This window comes from Pieris napi, chromosome 24 (genome assembly GCF_905475465.1).
Source record: "Pieris napi chromosome 24, ilPieNapi1.2, whole genome shotgun sequence".
Classification (NCBI taxonomy): domain Eukaryota; kingdom Metazoa; phylum Arthropoda; class Insecta; order Lepidoptera; family Pieridae; genus Pieris; species Pieris napi.
Window position 1 is genome coordinate 2,561,326 of NC_062257.1, and position 20,006 is coordinate 2,581,331.

General features: G+C 34.2%; 3 protein-coding genes and 1 non-coding gene across 6 annotated transcripts in view; 3 read left to right on the forward strand and 1 right to left on the reverse strand.

Annotated features, from left to right (window-relative positions):
• The window catches only part of LOC125061706 (EF-hand domain-containing protein 1-like), a 72,212-nt gene that overhangs the window by 26,118 nt on the left and 26,088 nt on the right, over window positions 1-20,006 (reverse strand). Inside the window, exons 5-6 of the mRNA XM_047667271.1 lie at window positions 15,510-15,673; window positions 3,428-3,524 (exon numbers count right to left, since the gene is read on the reverse strand). Of these exons, the coding sequence (XP_047523227.1) occupies window positions 3,428-3,524; window positions 15,510-15,673 (261 nt within the window). The remainder of the gene's footprint in view (window positions 1-3,427; window positions 3,525-15,509; window positions 15,674-20,006) is intronic.
• Window positions 16,293-16,366, forward strand: Trnan-guu. Its single transcript has one exon. It is a non-coding gene; the product is annotated as a tRNA-Asn (tRNA).
• Window positions 18,085-18,626, forward strand: LOC125061712 (microsomal glutathione S-transferase 1-like). Its single transcript, XM_047667281.1, has one exon. The coding sequence runs from the start codon at window positions 18,085-18,087 to the stop codon at window positions 18,592-18,594; it is 510 nt and encodes a 169-aa protein (XP_047523237.1). The 3' UTR covers window positions 18,595-18,626.
• Window positions 18,739-20,006, forward strand: part of LOC125061707 (pseudouridine-5'-phosphate glycosidase) — a 188,623-nt gene continuing 187,355 nt past the window's right edge. For all 3 annotated transcript variants that reach the window (XM_047667272.1, XM_047667274.1, XM_047667273.1), the window contains exon 1: window positions 18,739-19,186. The gene's annotated coding sequence lies outside the window, so the exon portion shown is untranslated. The remainder of the gene's footprint in view (window positions 19,187-20,006) is intronic.

The following is a 20,006-nucleotide window of genomic DNA, read 5'->3' on the forward strand; positions in this document are numbered from 1 at the left end:
ATAATTCATTGGAAGGCCAAGTAGATTCTTTTAGTATTTAACAAACATATTATAACAATATATCATGAGAAAAGTTGTTTACTAGTCGGAATATCTCCCGACATTTAAGACATGACGATCCTTGAAATGTGGAATAAGAAGGTCTCAGCAGCTAAGGTTAGGAAGTTGTATATGTTAACGTAAAATTGTAAACACCGTTAGATTGTAATCTATCTCGCGAGATTATAAACTGTCGAAAGATTGTGAACCTCAGCTTACTGCTTACAATTTAACGTATTATTATTCGGTAGATTGTACTACACTAACTTAGTTATCATTCAAACTTCTTTGGTCAATTACAGATTAATTTTACTTTCCAACAATTTCATATAACTACCGAATAATAATACGTTAAACTGTAAGCAGTTCGTTGAGGTTCACAATCTTTCGATAGTTTATAATCTCGCGAGATAGATTACAATCTAACGGTGTTTACAATTTTACGGTGACATATATACTTAGCGGGAAATTCTATGTTAGTGCGTTTCAGGGTGTGACGTCATTATAATGTTCTTACATATTCTATGTGACAACATTATTTCAAACTCACAACAACTATATATAGGTAACCAAGTACACTTTGAACATATATCAACAGAAAAGATGTTAAATGGATTCTTTACATTTACCAAGGGCGTACAGCGGGCGAGAAGAACTGGCAAGAAACCCTCCGCCACTCTTTATAATCGCAAAGTCAAACAAATTGTTGGAACTAGAGCAATCTCAAGGATTAAGATCATTTAAATAATCGTCAAATTTATAAAAAGGTCTATTGGTTAATTTACGTTTAACGAGAGTTTTGAATTTATTTGTCAAAGTCATACCATGTATTTTTTGGAATCAAAATTAACCTATAAAAACAACAAAGAAATTGACCACGTCGATGGTGCGTTGTAAGCTTACCACTAAAGTTAGATATTTTAATTTAGTTTTCGTACTACGGAATAAAGTAAGGAAGTAAGACAGTATAGAAATAGTCGTCAGGATTCCAAGTACCTTTTACAATTATTGTAAGCCAATTGACAAAGCATTTACATGGTAAGATTCCTGCTTTCATTCCTAACACTCACTCACACTACCGTACATACCCTCTCCCTCTTTCTCTCTCTCACACACACACACACAAACACACACACACACCTTCTCATACACCCATGCAACTTTATTTCTACTAACTTCTAACTAGTTGACTGTTTTGTTTTTCTTTCCTAATTTAAAACGTTAAATTTGTTTGCCTACCCATATAGTATATATATATATTTATATATATATATGTAATTTTCCACTCAATATGACTTTGTGGAATTGAAGCCTGGTTATCCATATCACAGGTTCTTACCTAGTATGGAAACCAGTCTCCCAATACCTTCTCAACTGTAATCTTATTGTTTGTTGCAAATGTTATATGGGAGAAAATAAACTATTATTATTATTTAGAAATTAAGCTGCTTTTTAAGAGTCTGTATTTCTGATATTAATTTTTTTTATCAGATGCCGGGAGAGGCTTGAATTATTGGTCACATCAAAGTTACGTGGTATACATACTGTTCTATACAAAGTTTGCTTACCCATCAAACCCGTGCAAAATTTAATGGCTATGAAAACATCACCAATTAGGGGCTTTTAGACATAATAGGATTATCATGTAATTGGAACTTTGAATGTTTGAGGGGCATTTAATTATCAATTATTTTGTATATACTAGCGACGTGCCTTAAATTATGTTTATACATAATTCTAGATATTTACTTTAAAAGGCACACTAACGAAACACACAGACACATACAGAGAACACACGACATACAAAAAACGCAATAGGTACATGCATCAGTGTGCACAGCATTTAAAGGGAATAATCTATATATTTATAAGAATGAAACCCGTTTTCCGTTGTCACGACATAACATGCAAACGGCTTGACCGATTTGTCTGTTTTTTTTTTGTTATATTTGTAATTGTCAGGAGAAGGTTCTTATAAAAGAAAAAAAGACAAAAATTGTGCGGAAAACTAGAAAATTTAAGAATACTTAACCACCATACAATTCGAACTTTTTGATGTAACCTTATGGCGTTTGACATAACATTGACAGAATGCATGCTGCAAATATCGTCAAAAAGGATGTAAGAAAAATGAATATCGTTTAAAATAAATGCTTCGATCGGAGTTATTATATTGATAATTTAATAATATGCGAGCCAGAAAAACAAACAAAGAATGTTGTATAGCATAAAGCATTAGAATAATAAACACTTTGTTTCGGAAATATTTTTTAATCAATTATACCAATTTGAAATCAATATTCATAGTTAAGACAGGACAACGTCTGTCGGGTCCGCTAGTGTAAAATAATTTAACGATAGCCAAAACCTTGCCAAACACCACAGACCACGGGCGCATTTGTTCACTAGTAATAAATAAACCTCAAACAGTTTTTGATACTCATCTATTTATTTTAACAACCGTTTAAATAATTTAAATAGGCACACTAATGAAACACATACAGAGAACACACGACACACAAAAAAGTCAGTCAGTGTGCACAGCATTTAAAGGATAACATTACAATTATAAAATAAATAATACAAGAACAATAAATGATAAAAAAGATATTAAAAAATATAATTATTAAATCAATTATGAAATTGTTATTGATGACGGAACAATGTCTCCAGCAGTAAAAATATCGAGCCGTTTCGGAGGAGTATGGGAACAAACATTGTGACACGAGAATTGTATAAATTAGACTAGCTGATCCGGCTAACGTCGTTTTGCCATGTATATCATTTAAAATAAAAAATAGGGGTTGATCGTAGATGGGTGAAAATTAGGGGTTGTATGTATTTTTTAATGCTGTATCATAAAAAAATAAAGAATAAAATTTTTATCTAACTTAAGAAAAAAATAGGGGTGGACTACTCTTAAGATTTAGGGGGATGAAAAATAGATGTTGTTCGATTCTCAGACATACCCAATAGGCACACAAAATTTCATGAGAATCGTTCGAGCCGTTTCGGAGGAGTTTAACCACAAACACCGCGACAAGAGAATTTTATATATGACTAGCTGACCGGGCAAACGTCGTTTTGCCATGTATATCATTTATAATAAAAAAATAGGGGTTGATCGTAGAGGGGTGAAAGTTAGGGATTGTATGTATTTTTGTATGTTGTATCATAAAAAAATAGAAATTAAAAATTTTGTCTAAAAAATAAAATGTAGGGGTGGACTACCCCTAACATTTAGGGGGATGAAAAATAGATGTTGGCCGATTCTCATAGATACCGGATAAGCACAAAAAATTTCATCAAAATCGGTCAAGCCGTTTCGGAGGAGTATGGCAACGAAAACTGTGACACGAGAATTTTATATATTAGATTAGATATATACCTTAATCGCAATGGTGTCGTCTTGCAAAAAATACATCATTTTATATTCTACCAGTTCCCCGAATGCAGAATCTCTATTGTCCCACGCCACGTTGAACCTGAAAGATTTATTTATTAATTAAAAGTTCACCATATTATCATATATAACACATAGTGGACCTTAAAGACTGAATGGAAAGGACAAAGAGCAAGAAGGACAAGAGGTCGCCTAAAAAAAGATGGATAGAAGTAATATACAGTAGAACTCCAATTATCCGAATTAATGGGGACCGGGACCCATTCGGATAATCAAATATTCGGATAGTCGGATTTTTAAAAAAAAATTGCCATTGGAGAGAATAAAAGCTACGTTTTGATATTGCACTATTTTTTTATTGAATTAAATGAAAGAAACATGAAATTTTCACATGTTTTAAATATAAATAAAATGTACTTATGTACAAGTTTAGAAATAAAAATCATTGTTTTTTAAACATCTCCGTCAATGTAAGCTGTTTTGCGGTCTTCAACCGTTTTCGGGCAGCCAGGTCACGCATTCGCTTGACGGTGAGCAGTTGCAAGTGGTCACACTCGGGCTGACGCTCCATCCACTTCAAAGCAGTCTCGAGGCCGGCAAATGCTTCACTAGCTGATGGTCCAGCGTCTACTTCAACATCAGCAGAAAGTTCTTCTTCCACTTCCACTTCAACATCTTCTCTCACACTTACAACAATTTCATCGTCATTGAGAATTTGTGTCAGTGTAGGCACAACGGCAAGTTAAGACAAGTCAAGTCAAGACTTGACGCGCAAACACTGGCTTCGCGGGGGGAAGAATAATAGCGCACTTCGGATAATCGGCGATTCGGATAGTCGGAGTTCGAATAATTGGAGTTCTACTGTATTAGCAGAAAACGAATGGAGAAAGAGAGCCATAGACAGAGTCAGTTGGAAAAAGCTGGAGGAGGCTCCGATACCCGTGAAGAGGTTCCGATCGACGGTACTGAAGGTAGCTGGGATATAGGATAACCAGATTAAAATATTGTATAAAATGTAAAATAACCTAAGCTGTATATTATAATTTGTTTTTGTCATGATTGGAAATTAAACTGGCTTTATTATTATTATTATTACATCATATATAATGCTATATAGTATATGTTACAAGTTATCTTTTCTAAAATATATAATAACTAGCTGACCCGGCAAACGTCCTTTTGCCATATTTATTATTTCATGGAAACATTTTAAAAATATCTACTATAATAAAAAATAGGGTTTGATCGTTGAGGGTAGATAAAAATTAAGGGTTGTATGTATTTTTGTATGCTGTATCATAATAAAATACAGTAGAACCTCGATAACGTAAACCTCGGTAACATAAAAACCTCTGTTACTTCAAAAAATACTATGTTCCCTTCCCATCAGAGCCCAAAACCTCTATAACTTAAAATACGCAACCTCTATAACGTAAATAAATAATCTCTGTATAGGCCCTCAGTAACTAAAAGAAATGTTTCCACAACCTCTATAACATAAAATTGTTTGTGAATGAGTCATTTTATAAGAGTGTCAAAACAAATGGTTTCGGTATTTATTGCTTGCACGTGTTTACTAATGAATTACGATTTCGTCAGCCCGGACTCCCAAAAAAAACCAATAGTTAGCTAGGTATTTGTTATATTTAAACTTATAATTAAATTACAAAATGACATCCGTTATCGATGCTAGATATAATCGGAGTGGCGAACATATTTTATTTAATTAAAATGTTAAATCGCGGTAAACACTGTGTCAGCAGAGTAATTCCTTGAAGCCGGCACGTTGACCATACACGTGCCGCGATGTCAGCGATCTTCTTTAGGGTACCGTATGTAATTCCTCCACCCTCAGAACAGCAACTATTTGAGCACCTTGAGGGAAAATGTTGCTGGTACTCCAGGTTTTTCAGAATCAGGAACAGCATATATAGGGTTGCTTCTTGGTTCTTCTTCTGGTGTAGTAGGGTTCTTTCGCAGGTATCGTCGAAGAATATAGGCAAGGAAAATTATAACTATACCAGATACAAGTGCATAGAGGGGCAACGTTGTATGGTACAGTGAAGAATCAAAGTGGGCAAGACGTATGGGATTCTGTAGCATAATTCTGTTTTCCAGATGATGTAAGTTATCGAGATTTAAAGAATTTAGAGTTATATGTGGAATCTCGTTATTTTGAACTTCAGTGAAATTACTTCGTATCTCGGTGATCTTCAGCGGCTGTCCCTTGACTTCATCTTCGCTATTGGTTATCTTAAAGGTATCTGTTCGTAATGAACATTCATGGGGAATTGTTGCTAAGTAGCTGCCAGATAAGGATACATATTCCTGCCGTTCACATTGAAGTTCGACATTCGTAGGCTTTGGGAAGACAATAGTATAGTGTCTATCATCCAGTTGTTCCATAGCTTGTCTTGTAATGGAGACTTCAGTGGGGCTACAAGATTTATCTAAAGATTGATGAATGATGATACTCTGGATACAATCTGCGTGTTCTTGTGGCTGGTAATAATTTGTGCTTTTCTCACAGAGAAGGTATTCGCCGACTTTCGGGCATTCGGTTTGCAAATACATGAAATATTTCCCATTGGTTGCTATGAAAGGATGTATAGGTATAAAGGTCTGTTGGAATTTATTAGGAACAATGGCAAGCCTAAATAAGTCGTAACTATCTTTAGATATTACAGGAATTTTAAAAATTATAACAATTCTCTTACCTATGAAATAACTACCTGGTTTTATAAGATTATAATATTCTCTCAAATCAATATCTAAGATTTCATTATTAGTATATATTTCTCTTAATCTACCTATCATGTATTCTAAGTTATCTATGCTTATCATACTATGATGCGTGCTCGCTGCACGTATAAATCCTAAAATATTCTCTATTCTAATTAGCTCTAAATATAAATCATCTGTATTTTCAGTAATAATAGCTAATAATTGAGCGAATTTAGCAAACTTAACTTCAAAAAGATAATGCTTATCCATAACTAATTTCAGTGTTTCATTGATTTTAATTTGATTTTCCGCTAAATTACTAATAAGTTGCGAATATTGGCTCGTCCAATTTTTATTAATACTTATATGATCATTTAACTCAGAAACTAATTTATTTTCATTTGCTTCTAATAACTCTATAGCTTTATTAAATCTTTCAGCATCTTCATGATCCAAATTACCTGTAAGACCTTTAATTAATGATCCTAATCCATTAATAAGTCCCCTTTTTACTTTAGAAGGTTCCAAGGTTTTTAATTGCGAATCTATTTTTGACAATTTAGTATAAAGATAATCAATCTGAATTTCATATATAGGCAAAGTAGTATTATCTAGTTGAATTTTAAAATAGTCTAACTGTTCATTTATAGAATTAATACGATTCTCTAGTTCTGAAAGTTCTAAATATTGTATAAAGGTATGATAATGAGATATTAGCTTAGCTTGACCAAGTTTAAAGGGTAAAAGTCCAGGTCCATTGTCAAGAGTCTCAAGTTTTATCTCTGCTGCCTTCGTCATTGTCATTATCAGTATTAGTCGGTACCTGTAACAATTTTGATGACTTTGGTACTCGTTTCAAGCGACATTTAGCAACAGGTCCCTTTTTCTTTGAAGTGTAAATGTGTATGGGTAAATCTGCAAGAACTGTGTGTCGTGAGTGTATCGTGGTGCTAACTTTTGTCTACTTGCTAAGGGGTTCTTAATAAAAACCTGCTGATCGGGTACATATTCAGTTTCTGGCTCACGATTTTTATTTCTATTAGTCATCAAATTCGTACGGTCAATAGTTGTAGCTTCGCTAATCATTTCATATACTGTCTTCATTTGGTCTCTATGAGTTATAATATATTGTTGCATAAGGTGTTCAGCTAAATTAAGATCTAAAGGGTCTCTAGGATCAAAATGACCTCTAATGATATCGTGTGGTCTACATTTGGTGAAACTATGTACTGAACTGTTATAAGCTAGGATTGCATAAGGTATTTGATTTATCGTGGGTTCATCTTTATTTTTCAGGCAAAGGATACGAAGGTGTTCTAGTAAGGAAGAATGGAATCTTTCAATAATTCCGTTGTCATTAGGCGAATGAGCTAGTGTTCTATGATGATTAATCTTATGAAGTCTAACAAATTCTGCGAAAAGTTGATTAGTGAACTCAGTCCCGTTATCTGTCACAATAGTCAAAGGTAGTCCATGATGAGTACTAAAATGTAATAGACCTTGAATGATACTTATAGCTGTACCATCTCGTAAGTGATATGCTTGGCCGTATTTTGAAAAAGAATCTACAAAGGTAAGATATTTTTCAGCTTGCGCTGTGAATAGGTCCATATGAACTATCTCAAAGGGCTTTGTTGCAGGTGGTACTATGTTAAACTGTGGTCTAATTGGATTTCTATCATATTTAGTTTGTCCACAAATTGTACATTCATTTATATATTTAGTAATTTCTTCCCTCATTTTAGGCCAGTAATAACGACGTGATAAGGCTAAATAACATTCATTGATACCTCTATGGTTAGTTTTACCTTCATGATAGTGTTTAATTATTTCTTGCTGCCGTAAATACTCCTTAACATCTTCTAACTCGGTTTTTACTAAAACCAGATGCATAGAGTTACATTTAAAGTTATTTTGTAAGATTGGGATTATCGAATACATACCTAATGGTGGAGTTATTTTAATAGCAGTCTTTATTTTAGGATTGACAAATTCTTTTATTGCATTTATGACATCTTGTTCTAATGAAGACTCTGAGACTTGTATATGCGTACGCGTATGGGTATCGAAAGGTTTAGTAACATTCGGTCTTCTTTTAATGTCACCTACTATAGTCAAACAAATCTGTCTATGGAATTTGTTAAGTGGTTCATCTGTGATGGGTATTTCGAGGATAGGATTTTCAGCGGATGTGTGTGCTGTTACAGTGGTAGATCCTGGTGGTTCAGGTCTTACTGACACATCTATACCACATTCTTTAAGAAGTGACTCTATTTCCTCGTTATTAATTTGTACACGGGATAAAGCGTCAGCGTTGGTATTATATTTTCCTTTTTTGTAAATCACTGTATAGTCAAACTCACTCAATTTAAGTCGCCATCGCGTCAGTCTCGAGTTCGGTTCCTTCAAATTCATAATCCACTGGAGTGGTTTATGGTCTGTAATAATTTTGAATTTCCTACCAAACAAATAGGGTCTAAAATACTTAGTTGCCCAAACTATTGCCAAAAGTTCTTTTTCGATAGTACTGTAATTCAATTCACTGTCACTCAATGTTCTAGAAGCATAGCAGATCGGTTTGTCAGAGCCTACTGTGCCTTGTGAAAGTACTGCCCCTAAAGCTACGTTGGAGGCGTCTGTTGTCAGAATGAACTCTTTGTTAAAGTCGGGATACTGTAAAATAGGATCGTTAGTTAATAAGGTTTTGCATTTCTCAAAGCATTTGATATAGTCAGAGTCTAAAGTTATTTTGTTAGTCTTTTTAAGACATTTAGTCATCGGTTTCGTTAGTCTTGCAAAGTCAGGTATGAACTTCCTATAATAACCTAATAGTCCTAAAAATTGTTTAATTTCCTTTGTTGTTTTAGGTAAAGGATAATTTTCTATGGCTCTAATTTTATCGGGGTTCGGTTTAATACCTTCATTACTAATTATATGACCAAGGTAAGCAGTTTCAAGTTTTAAAAATTCAGATTTGTCCATCTGGATCTTAAAATTGGACTCTCTCAGTCTGTTAAATACTTTTTCTAAATTAATTATATGCTCCTGCAAAGATGTGCTAAAAACTATGATGTCATCAAGGTACACTAAACATATCTCATTTTGTAAACCCTTAAGGATGTTATCCATTACACGCTGAAATGTCGAAGGTGAATTTTTGAGTCCCATTGGCATGCGTAGAAATTCAAAATGACCGTGTTCTACGTTAAATGCTGTCTTCGGTATGTCTTCAGGATTCATCTCGACTTGGTAAAAGCCAGATGCAAGGTCAAGAGTCGTAAAATACTGACACCTACCTAATTTGTCTAAAACGTCAGTGATGTTTGGAATAGGGTATTTATCGTCAATAGTCTTGTCGTTTAACTTCCTAAAGTCCACTACAAGTCGCCATTTTTGTCTACCAGATGCATCAGCTTTCTTTGGGACTACCCAAATGGGTGAGCTCCAAGCAGAGTCAGAAGGTCGTATTATACCTTGTTCGAGCATTTTACTTATCTGTTCCCTAACTTCCTGACGATGTACAAAAGGATATCTGTAACTTTTGGTATAGACTGGGTTTTCATCATGAGTTCTAATATTATGTTTGATTTTATTAGTGAAGGTTAATGGTTCACCTTCAATGTAAAATATGTCAGCGTAGCGCTTACATAGGGTTTCTAAATTAACTCGTTCCTCACTATTTAAATGGTCAGTTCTAAGTCTATCTAAAACTTGGTTTACCCTGTCTGAGTCTAGTTCAGTATAAGAACTTTCAAAGTTAAATAAGTCAAGTTGTAAAGGTCTGTCTATTGGAAATACAATGTCTTCGTCTGTCATGTTTTCAACTTCTACTATACCAGTCCGATCAGTCACATTAGTAATGCATTCGTGAATAATGCAATTACTTATTATTTGTTCTGGTATAAACACGTCACCATCGTCATGATGTATCGGTATACCAACTAAACGAGATGATTTCGCTGGTATTATTTGTTCTGTGTATTTTTTACATTTATAACGCAATAGAGGGATTTTTGCATTGTCAGTGATTAGTATATCGTCTTTAAAATCGATTCTACAGTTTTCTAATAAATCTAATCCTATCAAACCATCAAAATAATTATGAAATTTATAGATAAATAATTTTATATTTTTAGTCTCATTAAATTCAGGAAAACTAGGAATTGATATTGAGTGTTCATGAACACTTGTTAATCTAGAATTAGTAACTTCAAAAGGATCGTACATTTTCGGAATATTACTGAAATATTTATCTACTGCTTCAGGGCTTATGAATGATTGGTTTGCTCCTGTATCAATAAGAAGTTTTAAAGGTGGATTGTTAATTTTGATATAAGGTAATTCTTTTTTTGATTGTATATTTAATTCTATTCTGGTGGGGATTTTCGATGGCTCTGTTGAAAATCCTGACTTTTCCTACCTTTGGAATGTCTCGGTTCAATGTCTTTACTAGTACTAGGCATGTTATTATTATAGCGAGTATCCTCTATTGGTGGTAAATCTTGTTGTTCATAGTACTGATAATTATCTGAGTCACAATAAGAGTATTGTCCATAATAGTCATTATAGTCATAGTCAGTATTACAATAATTATAGTCAACATAATCATTGTCGTATTCATAATCATTATAATCATTAAATTCATTAAAATTAACTTCTCTAAACTTAAAGTAATTAGATGGAGGAGGATTGCCGAATTTTTGCCAATCATGACCGGGAATTCTAGGTGGTAAAGGTTTTGTCACAAAATGACTCACTCCACTCATAGGCTTAGGGCCAGAATTATTCTGTGGAGGGTTCCTGTTAAGTATTCTAAAACCACTGTTATTATTAGGCAATGGTGCTCGGAACATTTGCTGAGTACGCGTTGGTTGCATAGGCATGCGCTGATGACTATTAAATTGGGGATTAAAATTAGGTTTATGCCAACTAGGTCCGGGTAAAAATTTAGGAGGATTAAAATTATTGTTCATAGGAGGAAATTTGGGCTGTGTAAATTGTTGGTGTGAGTTGTGTGGTGTTAATGGTAATAATGGTTTCTTCAGATCTGTTGCTAAATTATTTCGCTGCTGCAAGTACATAACATTAAGTTCATCCTGGACAAATTCCAAAGCCTTCTCAATAGTTTCAGGTCTCATACACCTTATTCGGGACCCGAGAGGATCTTTTAAACCTCTTACAAACGCTTGTAAAGTTAATTTCCGATATAAAATTCTCTTAGCTTCTATAGTTGTCTCTAATGTCTCGTGCAACGATACATAAGACATTATAGTGCTAAAAAGGTTTTGGCATTTGTCATAAAATTCCTGTGGAGTCTCATTACACTGTGTCGCTAATGCTAAGTCATTATATAGAGCGGTCTCATCCCTTTGGTCAGAAAAATTATTAATTAAAGTATTTCTAATTCCTATCCAATTTTCAGGAATACCATTTGAATTTATTGTACGAGCTGCGGAACCAGTAATTTTATTTAAAATGCCATTTATAACACATAAATTCGATAACTCATATCCTAACTCGTCCTTCACGCATTGAATTACGATCTGATCACATATTCTAATAAATCTATGGAGAATATGTGGGTTACCGTCAAATTCAGGAACTGGGCGGAGAGCCTTATATACTGTATCAGGATCCATTTTATATTTTAAATTACTAAAACTTAAATTCAACCTACTGTCTAAACTTTGAGGGCAATTCGAGCTCTCAGGAAAATTATTTAAATCTACTGGAGGGCAATTCGAGCCTTCACTTAATTGACGATTCGAGTCTATACCTAATTGACGATTCGAGTCTACACCTAATTGACGATTCAAGTCTACTAAGCTATCCCTACGAATTTTATGCCTGGAGGACACAGGACTATTTTTCATAGGACGGAAAATTGTGACGAGGAGAAAGCAACACTGATGGAAAAATAATTCAATGTACTCACATAACTCGTCGACTTCCCTGGTTTTCTTTGCGTTGTACTGAAGTTTGAGTACGCCCCGGCTGCTTCCAAATGTTCTTTGATATTTCGGTGAACGCTTAAGAGCGACAGCTAGAACGACCGCGCGCGGTGTCGAATCTAGACCCCGGAAATCTTCTTTATAACTATCGTTGTAGCCCCGAAAGTATCCTACCGACTGCGCCAATTACGATTTCGTCAGCCCGGACTCCCAAAAAAAACCAATAGTTAGCTAGGTATTTGTTATATTTAAACTTATAATTAAATTACAAAATGACATCCGTTATCGATGCTAGATATAATCGGAGTGGCGAACATATTTTATTTAATTAAAATGTTAAATCGCGGTAAACACTGTGTCAGCAGAGTAATTCCTTGAAGCCGGCACGTTGACCATACACGTGCCGCGATGTCAGCGATCTTCTTTAGGGTACCGTATGTAATTAATGTATTGTTAACGTAAACAATACATTACCTATTGTTTGCTTTATCTAAATTCTTCAAAGCTTTGCGGCGGTTAGCTTTGTGACAACGACTTACTTGCATCATAAGTTAATGTGTTAATGTATACTCCTCTCTATTTGTCATTGAAAATCAAATCGATTTAGAAACAGTGAATTTTTTAAAACAAAAGAAAATCACAGATTTTTTTAAGTAGACTAAACCTTTAGTTGTTGTTTTATTTTTATGTAATGTAAGTAATGTGAATAAATATGATTACATATTTAATTTTCCATCCTTCTGATGCATTCAAGTAAAAATGGGAGGAAGGGTACATAGAAACATGTACATACCTCTATATTAACCTTTACCTGACATAGAACCTTGATAACTTAAAACCTCTATAACATAAAATATTTTGTGTTTCCCTTGGACTTTATCTTATCGAGGTTCTACTGTATTTTATATATTTTGCCTAAAATATAAAAATAAAAATTTAGGGGTGGACCACCGTAAACATTTAGGGCTTTGATAGATAGATAGTAGCCGATTCTCAGACTTACTGAATATGCAAAAAAAATTTGATAAGAATCGGTCGAGCCGTTTCGGAGGAGTAGGGGAACGAACATTGTGACACGAGAATTTTAAATATTAGATTATGGTAAACATAAATGATACAAATAATACTAGCAAAACAGCGGATTAGGTATCAAACAGACACTTAACAATGTTTTTTTTAAAATGCCCACAAAACAAAGAAACCCCTAAAGATTTTGTTGTTTGTTTCAAATATGCGTAAAGAGTAAATTCAATCTATCTATTATTCTCTTCTTTGTATCTTAGCATTTTGATATTTCAGTTATTGTTGGGTTGGGTTCTAACCGTTCTAGACTTAATAGAAATTGTATAGAATCGTGCTTTTTTAAGAATTACTTGTTTAATGTACCACCTAAAAAACCCTAAGACATCTTGATCATAAATTAAATTTTAAGTATTTGATTGTACTCATTTTAGTGTGATGAGCACAAATAGAAATATAAAATAATAGTTTAAATCCATGAATACTTGTGGTTTAATCAATTTGCCAATATTAGATAATAGATCTACAAATAAACGACTATATTTTAATAGTCGTTAGTATTAGTGTTACCATAGTCATCATGGTTAATAAATTACATTTAAATATAATAATATTAATGATGATATAATATTTAACATTAATGATGGCTATTTAACACTTAAAACCCAATCTAAATAAAATCAATATTTAAGCAATATTTCAACACCTGTTCCTAGGACTGTTGTTTTGGTGGAACGAGTACACGAAATGTCTCTGAGCTGAACTGTCAGGAACCTTCAGGCCAAGGAGATTTCATTAAAAAAAAATAGCCTTAGGGTCTCATTTCCAGCAGCGCCAGGCTCGCCAAAACAGCCCGAGCTGAGCTGTCAAGAACCTTCAGGCCAACAATGAGATTCCATAAAAAATAGCCATTAGGGTCTTAATCCCGGCAGAGCTACGCTCGTTGAAACAGCCCGAGCTGAGCGGTCAAGAACCTTCAGGCCAACAGTGAGATTCCATAAAAAAATAGCCATTAGGGTCTTAATCCCGGCAGAGCTACGCTCGTTGAAACAGCCCGAGCTGAGCTGTCAAGAACCTTCAGGCCAACAATGAGATTCCATAAAAAAATAGCCATTAGGGTCTTAATCCCGGCAGAGCTACGCTTGTTGAAACAGCCCGAGCTGAGCTGTCAAGAACCTTCAGGCCAACAATGAGATTCCATAAAAAAATAGCCATTAGGGTCTTAATCCCGGCAGAGCTACACTCGTTGAAACAGCCCGAGCTGAGCTGTCAAGAACCTTCAGGCCAACAATGAGATTCAATAAAAAAATAGCCATTAGGGTCTTAATCCCGGCAGAGCTACGCTCGTTGAAACAGCCCGAGCTGAGCTGTCAAGAACCTTCAGGCCAACAGTGAGATTCCATAAAAAATAGGCCATTGGGGTCTCATCACCGACAGACCAGTCAAAACAGTCCGACCCTCAGGTCGTCAGCTCACTGTCACGGCCATGGAGAACGTGTTAATAAATGCATAATTAAGGCAATTCAATTTAAAACTGGCAACACCAATTTAACTTTGTCAAGAGGTAACAATTACGTCACTACGATCTCCCCAGAGCCAGTTGATTAGGTTTGTCAGGTCACGTTGTATATAATTGTATTACATGACTGAGATTCATTGGGTTTCTGTCTGTTATAAATTATACGTTACTAGCTCACGGCGCATTGGTTATTGTTATTTTTCAAACTGGAAGTCCGTGTGAATTTTATTAAATAAATAAAACCTTTATTAGTTGAAAGTAGTTCATATGATTTATTTATTTCCTCATTTCCTACTTTACAGTAACTTAATACTAACAATAGAAAACTTACAAATATAAAAATTAAACTAAAAACATAATACAGTCAAAACCGTTTACGACGACATCGTTTAGAACAACATACAGATACCGGCAAACATCTTGAACAAATGTCCTTGCCTCGCAGAAGCGCTTCTCTTAGTAAATTTGTACGCTATGATGGATGAAAAACCAATCAGCCATATTAAAGTAGCATGCAAATGTCTGATTATGATTAAAAATTAGTATTTCAAAACTTATAATCATAATCCCCTGGAATGAATTGTACTCCAGCATTTCAAATCGGTATCTCTTTCGTGTATAATACTAAAGATCTTACATTTAAAGTGTTGAGGTACTTTTAATTATAATCAGACATTTGCATGCTATCATAATTCGCCATACGCTATAGAATTTATCTCTTTCTAACACAGCGTTAATCAATTAGACTAAAAGAGAGGTATCTACTTCAAGAGAGTTCAATTAGACTGGGTTTGTCCATTAAATGATTTATATTAGAAATAACCTTAGGTCTAATAGTGTAGTAAAAACTCACGCAAGCACTTTCCCTTCGTACTCCAAAAACCTTCGCAAAGCATCATTATGCGCCTGCGCACGCTGCGGTGGCGCCACCGACTTCCATCTCTCCTTCTTCTTATACGGGTCATCGGGCAGACTCTCTTCTTTAGATAACTCGATGCCCTGAGATTCTAGCCACTCCTGCGCACAAAATTGTTAAAATCTAAGTTCAGGTTAAGTAACAGTCAGGGTCTATAAAGCTTGGGTTTCTACTACAAAATCTGTCACTTCACTTGCTCGTACGGTCTTAAATCAATGACGTATGAAAAGTATCAAAAATTTCAGTTAGAATCTTAGTTTCACACATAATTTAAACAAAAATTTAAATACGCAAGAATAGCTTAAATTTCCATAAAGGTTCTATCATTTCTATTATGATAGCTAATTGATTTTACATATTTTTCGTAAAACACTAAATTTGTATTTGGTTTTTTTTTTAAATGTAATATAAGGCTAACGGAAAGAAGGTTTTACTCCATGTGGGGCCTAATTGGCGCTTTATTCAAGCAAGCGGTAGCCACCAACCAAGCTTAGCAAGCTTAGAAGCTAATTTAGCCTTTCCTTCCAAAAGACAGCGAAACTGAACGTAAAACAGTCGCATTCGCGGGCCCCAATTAGTTTTCATCATCTTAAATAGTGATAAACAAAAAGGGAGGACGAATAATTATAAATAAATGTTATTGTCTCTCGTCTTTTGTTTTATTAGTTATAGATAATAGAGTTAGATGTTTTGTTTTTTATTTTTAGCGATGGCACATATGCCTCCGTGGCGCAATTGGCTAGCGCGTTCGGCTGTTAACCGAAAGGTTGGTGGTTCGAGCCCACCCGGGGGCGATTTATTTTGATATTTCTATTTTTCAATCTGTTTACATTATAAAATTCTCGATAAATGTGATATATTTAGTTCTACGTAAACTTTTGCTCTTACCAATAAATGTTTTTGATCAAGGTCACTTTATTCATATTTAGCTAGCTCTTAATACCGAATGTCTACGTAGGATTAGCAGGTCCCGATTCGAGGTTAGGGAATATCTACGGGCAAAATTAACCATCTAGTCAGTTCTCTACAACCCACTACAAATAAGGAATTATTATCTCCAAACGAAATATATTTGACAAAACTGTTTCACGCCAATTTGCTACAACTATATTATCAGGCGTTTTAAAACTTAAACGAGATGAAAAAAAATTTAGTTTATATATTATCATATTATCTAATCCACCACCCGCGCACAGAGGATTCTGTGTCCTAAGACGTGCAACTATACGTATTATTACTATATACGTATGTTAGTAAATTTACATAAAAACCTATTTACAACAATGCCTCGACAATAATGCATAGTAGTGTAATTTTATTGCTGTCGAAAGTCCAAACCTAATTGAAATATTATATTATAGTAAAAACAAAATTGTTTATTTTATATTTATTTATATCATTACGCTTTTATTCCGATGTGTATGGCAGAGATCACGGATCTCCACTTGCTACCTCTCTACCTCTTTTGCTTCATCTACTTTCATGACATTCACCATGAATGCTCGTCGTACTACTACTTTAAAGTATCTAGTACTTCCTGGATTTGGTCCAGGTATATCCTACTTGATAAACGCTCTTCATTCATGCGTTCTACATGGCCATCAAAGAAGTCCTCTTTTATCCCACACTGCTGTTTATTTTATGCCATGCAGAAATTAAAATTATCCTTTTAAGTAAATACAAATGAATGCCAGCCGTAAATTATATGGTAATTTAAATAAAAAAACATGACTACAAAGACCAAGCGACTATATAAAAATATAATTACATTGTGACTCTCACACAAACCTATTGATTTTCATAATTATACTTAACATCACCGTGTAGTTATTTACCTATTATATATTATAATATTACCTATCCTGTTTGTACACGAACACGATTACATAACAAAAATGATAACTTATCAATGCTATTGATAAAATGGCCTTGTATATTGTGAAGTTATTCGAATATGTCCAATATTTATTCCTTCAAAATATAATTGAAATGTCTAGAAATATTAATATTTAATATCCTTGTTGTACACGATTTCTGGTTATCCCTGAACTTGTTTACATATTTATCACTTAAATAGTACACAAGAAATTAAATTCAAATTAAAAATCATTTATTCATTTTGGTAACACATTGTTAAATATCCTTTTTAGTAAATAAGATTAATTTAAAAAAAACTTGGCGATTAAAAAGAGTGGCGGAGAGTTTATTGGCAGTTCTTCTCTTCCGTTCTACGTCCTTGATTTGAAAACTGGTAAGTGTAAAATTAGAAGCATTTAATGTAATTTTTTCACGTTTATAAGTGTACATTGTGTTACCTATATGAATAAATAATTTTTGACTTTGACCTGAATTATAAAAAATACCATAACGTTTTTTCTACGTTGTATAATCATCAATACCTTTGCATTGCGAAGCCGAATGTGTCCAAAACTAATTATATAATGTACATTTCACCCAAAATCCAAACCCGTTTACAAAAACTTATTAATATTCACCGAGGTAATGAATCTTAATGCAAGTCGAGTGTTCGCGTCAGTCACATTGTAAAGTACTAACTAAACGGTTGTGCGCGAACAAAATGAACATCTCAATATCGGACCCCGCCGTGCAGGCGTTTATCCTCCACTCGGCCATATTGGCCGTGAAACTACTGGCTATGAGTCCATTGACCGCTATAATGCGGCTAACATACAAAAGCTTTGCGAACCCCGAAGACGCCAAGTTCCTAGGCGGTAAAGTGAAATTGGACCATCCATCCGTCGAGCGAGTACGCCGCGCCCATCTGAATGATCTGGAGAACATACCGGCTTTTTGGGTAATTGGTGCGTGTTATTTGACGACTGGACCATCAGCTGCCTTCGCGAATTTACTGTTTAGACTTTTTACGGTGTGCCGTATTGTCCATACTTTCGTATACGCTGTGGTGCCCTTCCCACAACCCACCAGAGCTATTGTTTTCTTGATCGCATTGGGGATCAACTTCTACATGGGACTACAAGTTTTGTTATTTTATATGATATAATTTTTTTAATAAAAATAAATAATTTTTTAATAGTCTGTGTGTATCTTTTAAAATCAAAGTCATGCTTACAACTCCTTTTTAAACTTTGCAGTCAATCGCGATATAAAAAACAAAGTATTTACCTGTTCTTACGTCATTGAATTTTGTAATCCGATTAAAATCTATAAATAATCACAAGGTTTTTCAGTCAACGAAAAACTTCATTAATAAAAAGGTTTTTTTAAGTATATTTCGTACACAAACAGCTTACACAGTAATCATTATTACTAGAGAAATATGTATTAAAAATAAGGACACCTTCGTATACCTAAAACTAACAAAAGAAATAGAATAGAAAGAAAATATCAATATGGAAAAAAACCGGTACAATGGCCGTTCATAGTTCAACACAAAAGCGTTTTCTAAAGCAATTTTTTTTAGTATCAGCAATCAGGACTACTTTCAAACACACGTACACAGACATTCCCGGACACATGACGCGCAGTTCTTCATTTATTTTATCACGTTAAAGTATAATAAAAACCACAGTGCATATAAAGTGTTTAAACCATTAATTTTCAATTAAAACGTATACAGTGCATCATTAAACGTGGTAAGTCTCTACTTCCATAACAAAGTAGAATAAAAATAATAACACCATCGTGTTAAGGTGGCCATTCACGGTCAATCCATATGGCTTTCGCGCCACTGGCTCGATACTCGACGTCGTGCCGAGCCAAATTGATGCCATTCACGAACGCGCCAGCGAGCCGTTCCATTTGATCATTTTGAGTGTAGGCGTCGATAGCACCGGACGTGTTCATAATGAACTTCAATTCAGAAGATGAGTTTTATTTATCGGCCATAGCGATTTGTATAGTTTAAAAAAAAAGGAAGCCAAAAATAAAGTGGTGTAAGGATTGGTTGCTAAAAAGATCGCGACTCAGTCACATAAATTTAATAAAGGAATTGACTTTGGAGCCAACTGACTGGAGAAATTATATGCGAATGGATGAACCTACCTATTTTAAACTTTTGGAACTGAATAGAATATAGAAAAATAACAATAAAGCTATTTTCTCACTATTAAAATCATAATTTGGTCAAATAAAACATAAAATTAGTAAAAAGTATGTATCCTGAAGAGTGCTAGTTGATTAAAAAAATACTGTTTTTATTTTCTATGGTACTCAAAATACTTGTCAATTGAATTAAGCCACTATGGTTCTCATGGCCTGAAATAATAAACAGCTAGGTTATAATTATAAGTACTTACTTTATTAAACTCTTTCCTGAATGAGGCTCTTAGTGCCTGAAGTTTCTTTTTCACTGTGTCAATAGTGGCGTTAGGCGATTTGGTTTAATAAAAACTTAGCAAAACCTCTAATGCTGCATCGCGTTTTTGTTTATTGTAGTAATATATATCTGTTACA

What these genes read in the sequence shown, in the direction of transcription:
- LOC125061712 (XM_047667281.1), top strand. Translation starts at nt 18,085, where the DNA reads ATGCAAGTCGAGTGTTCGCGTCAGTCACATTGTAAAGTACTAACTAAA.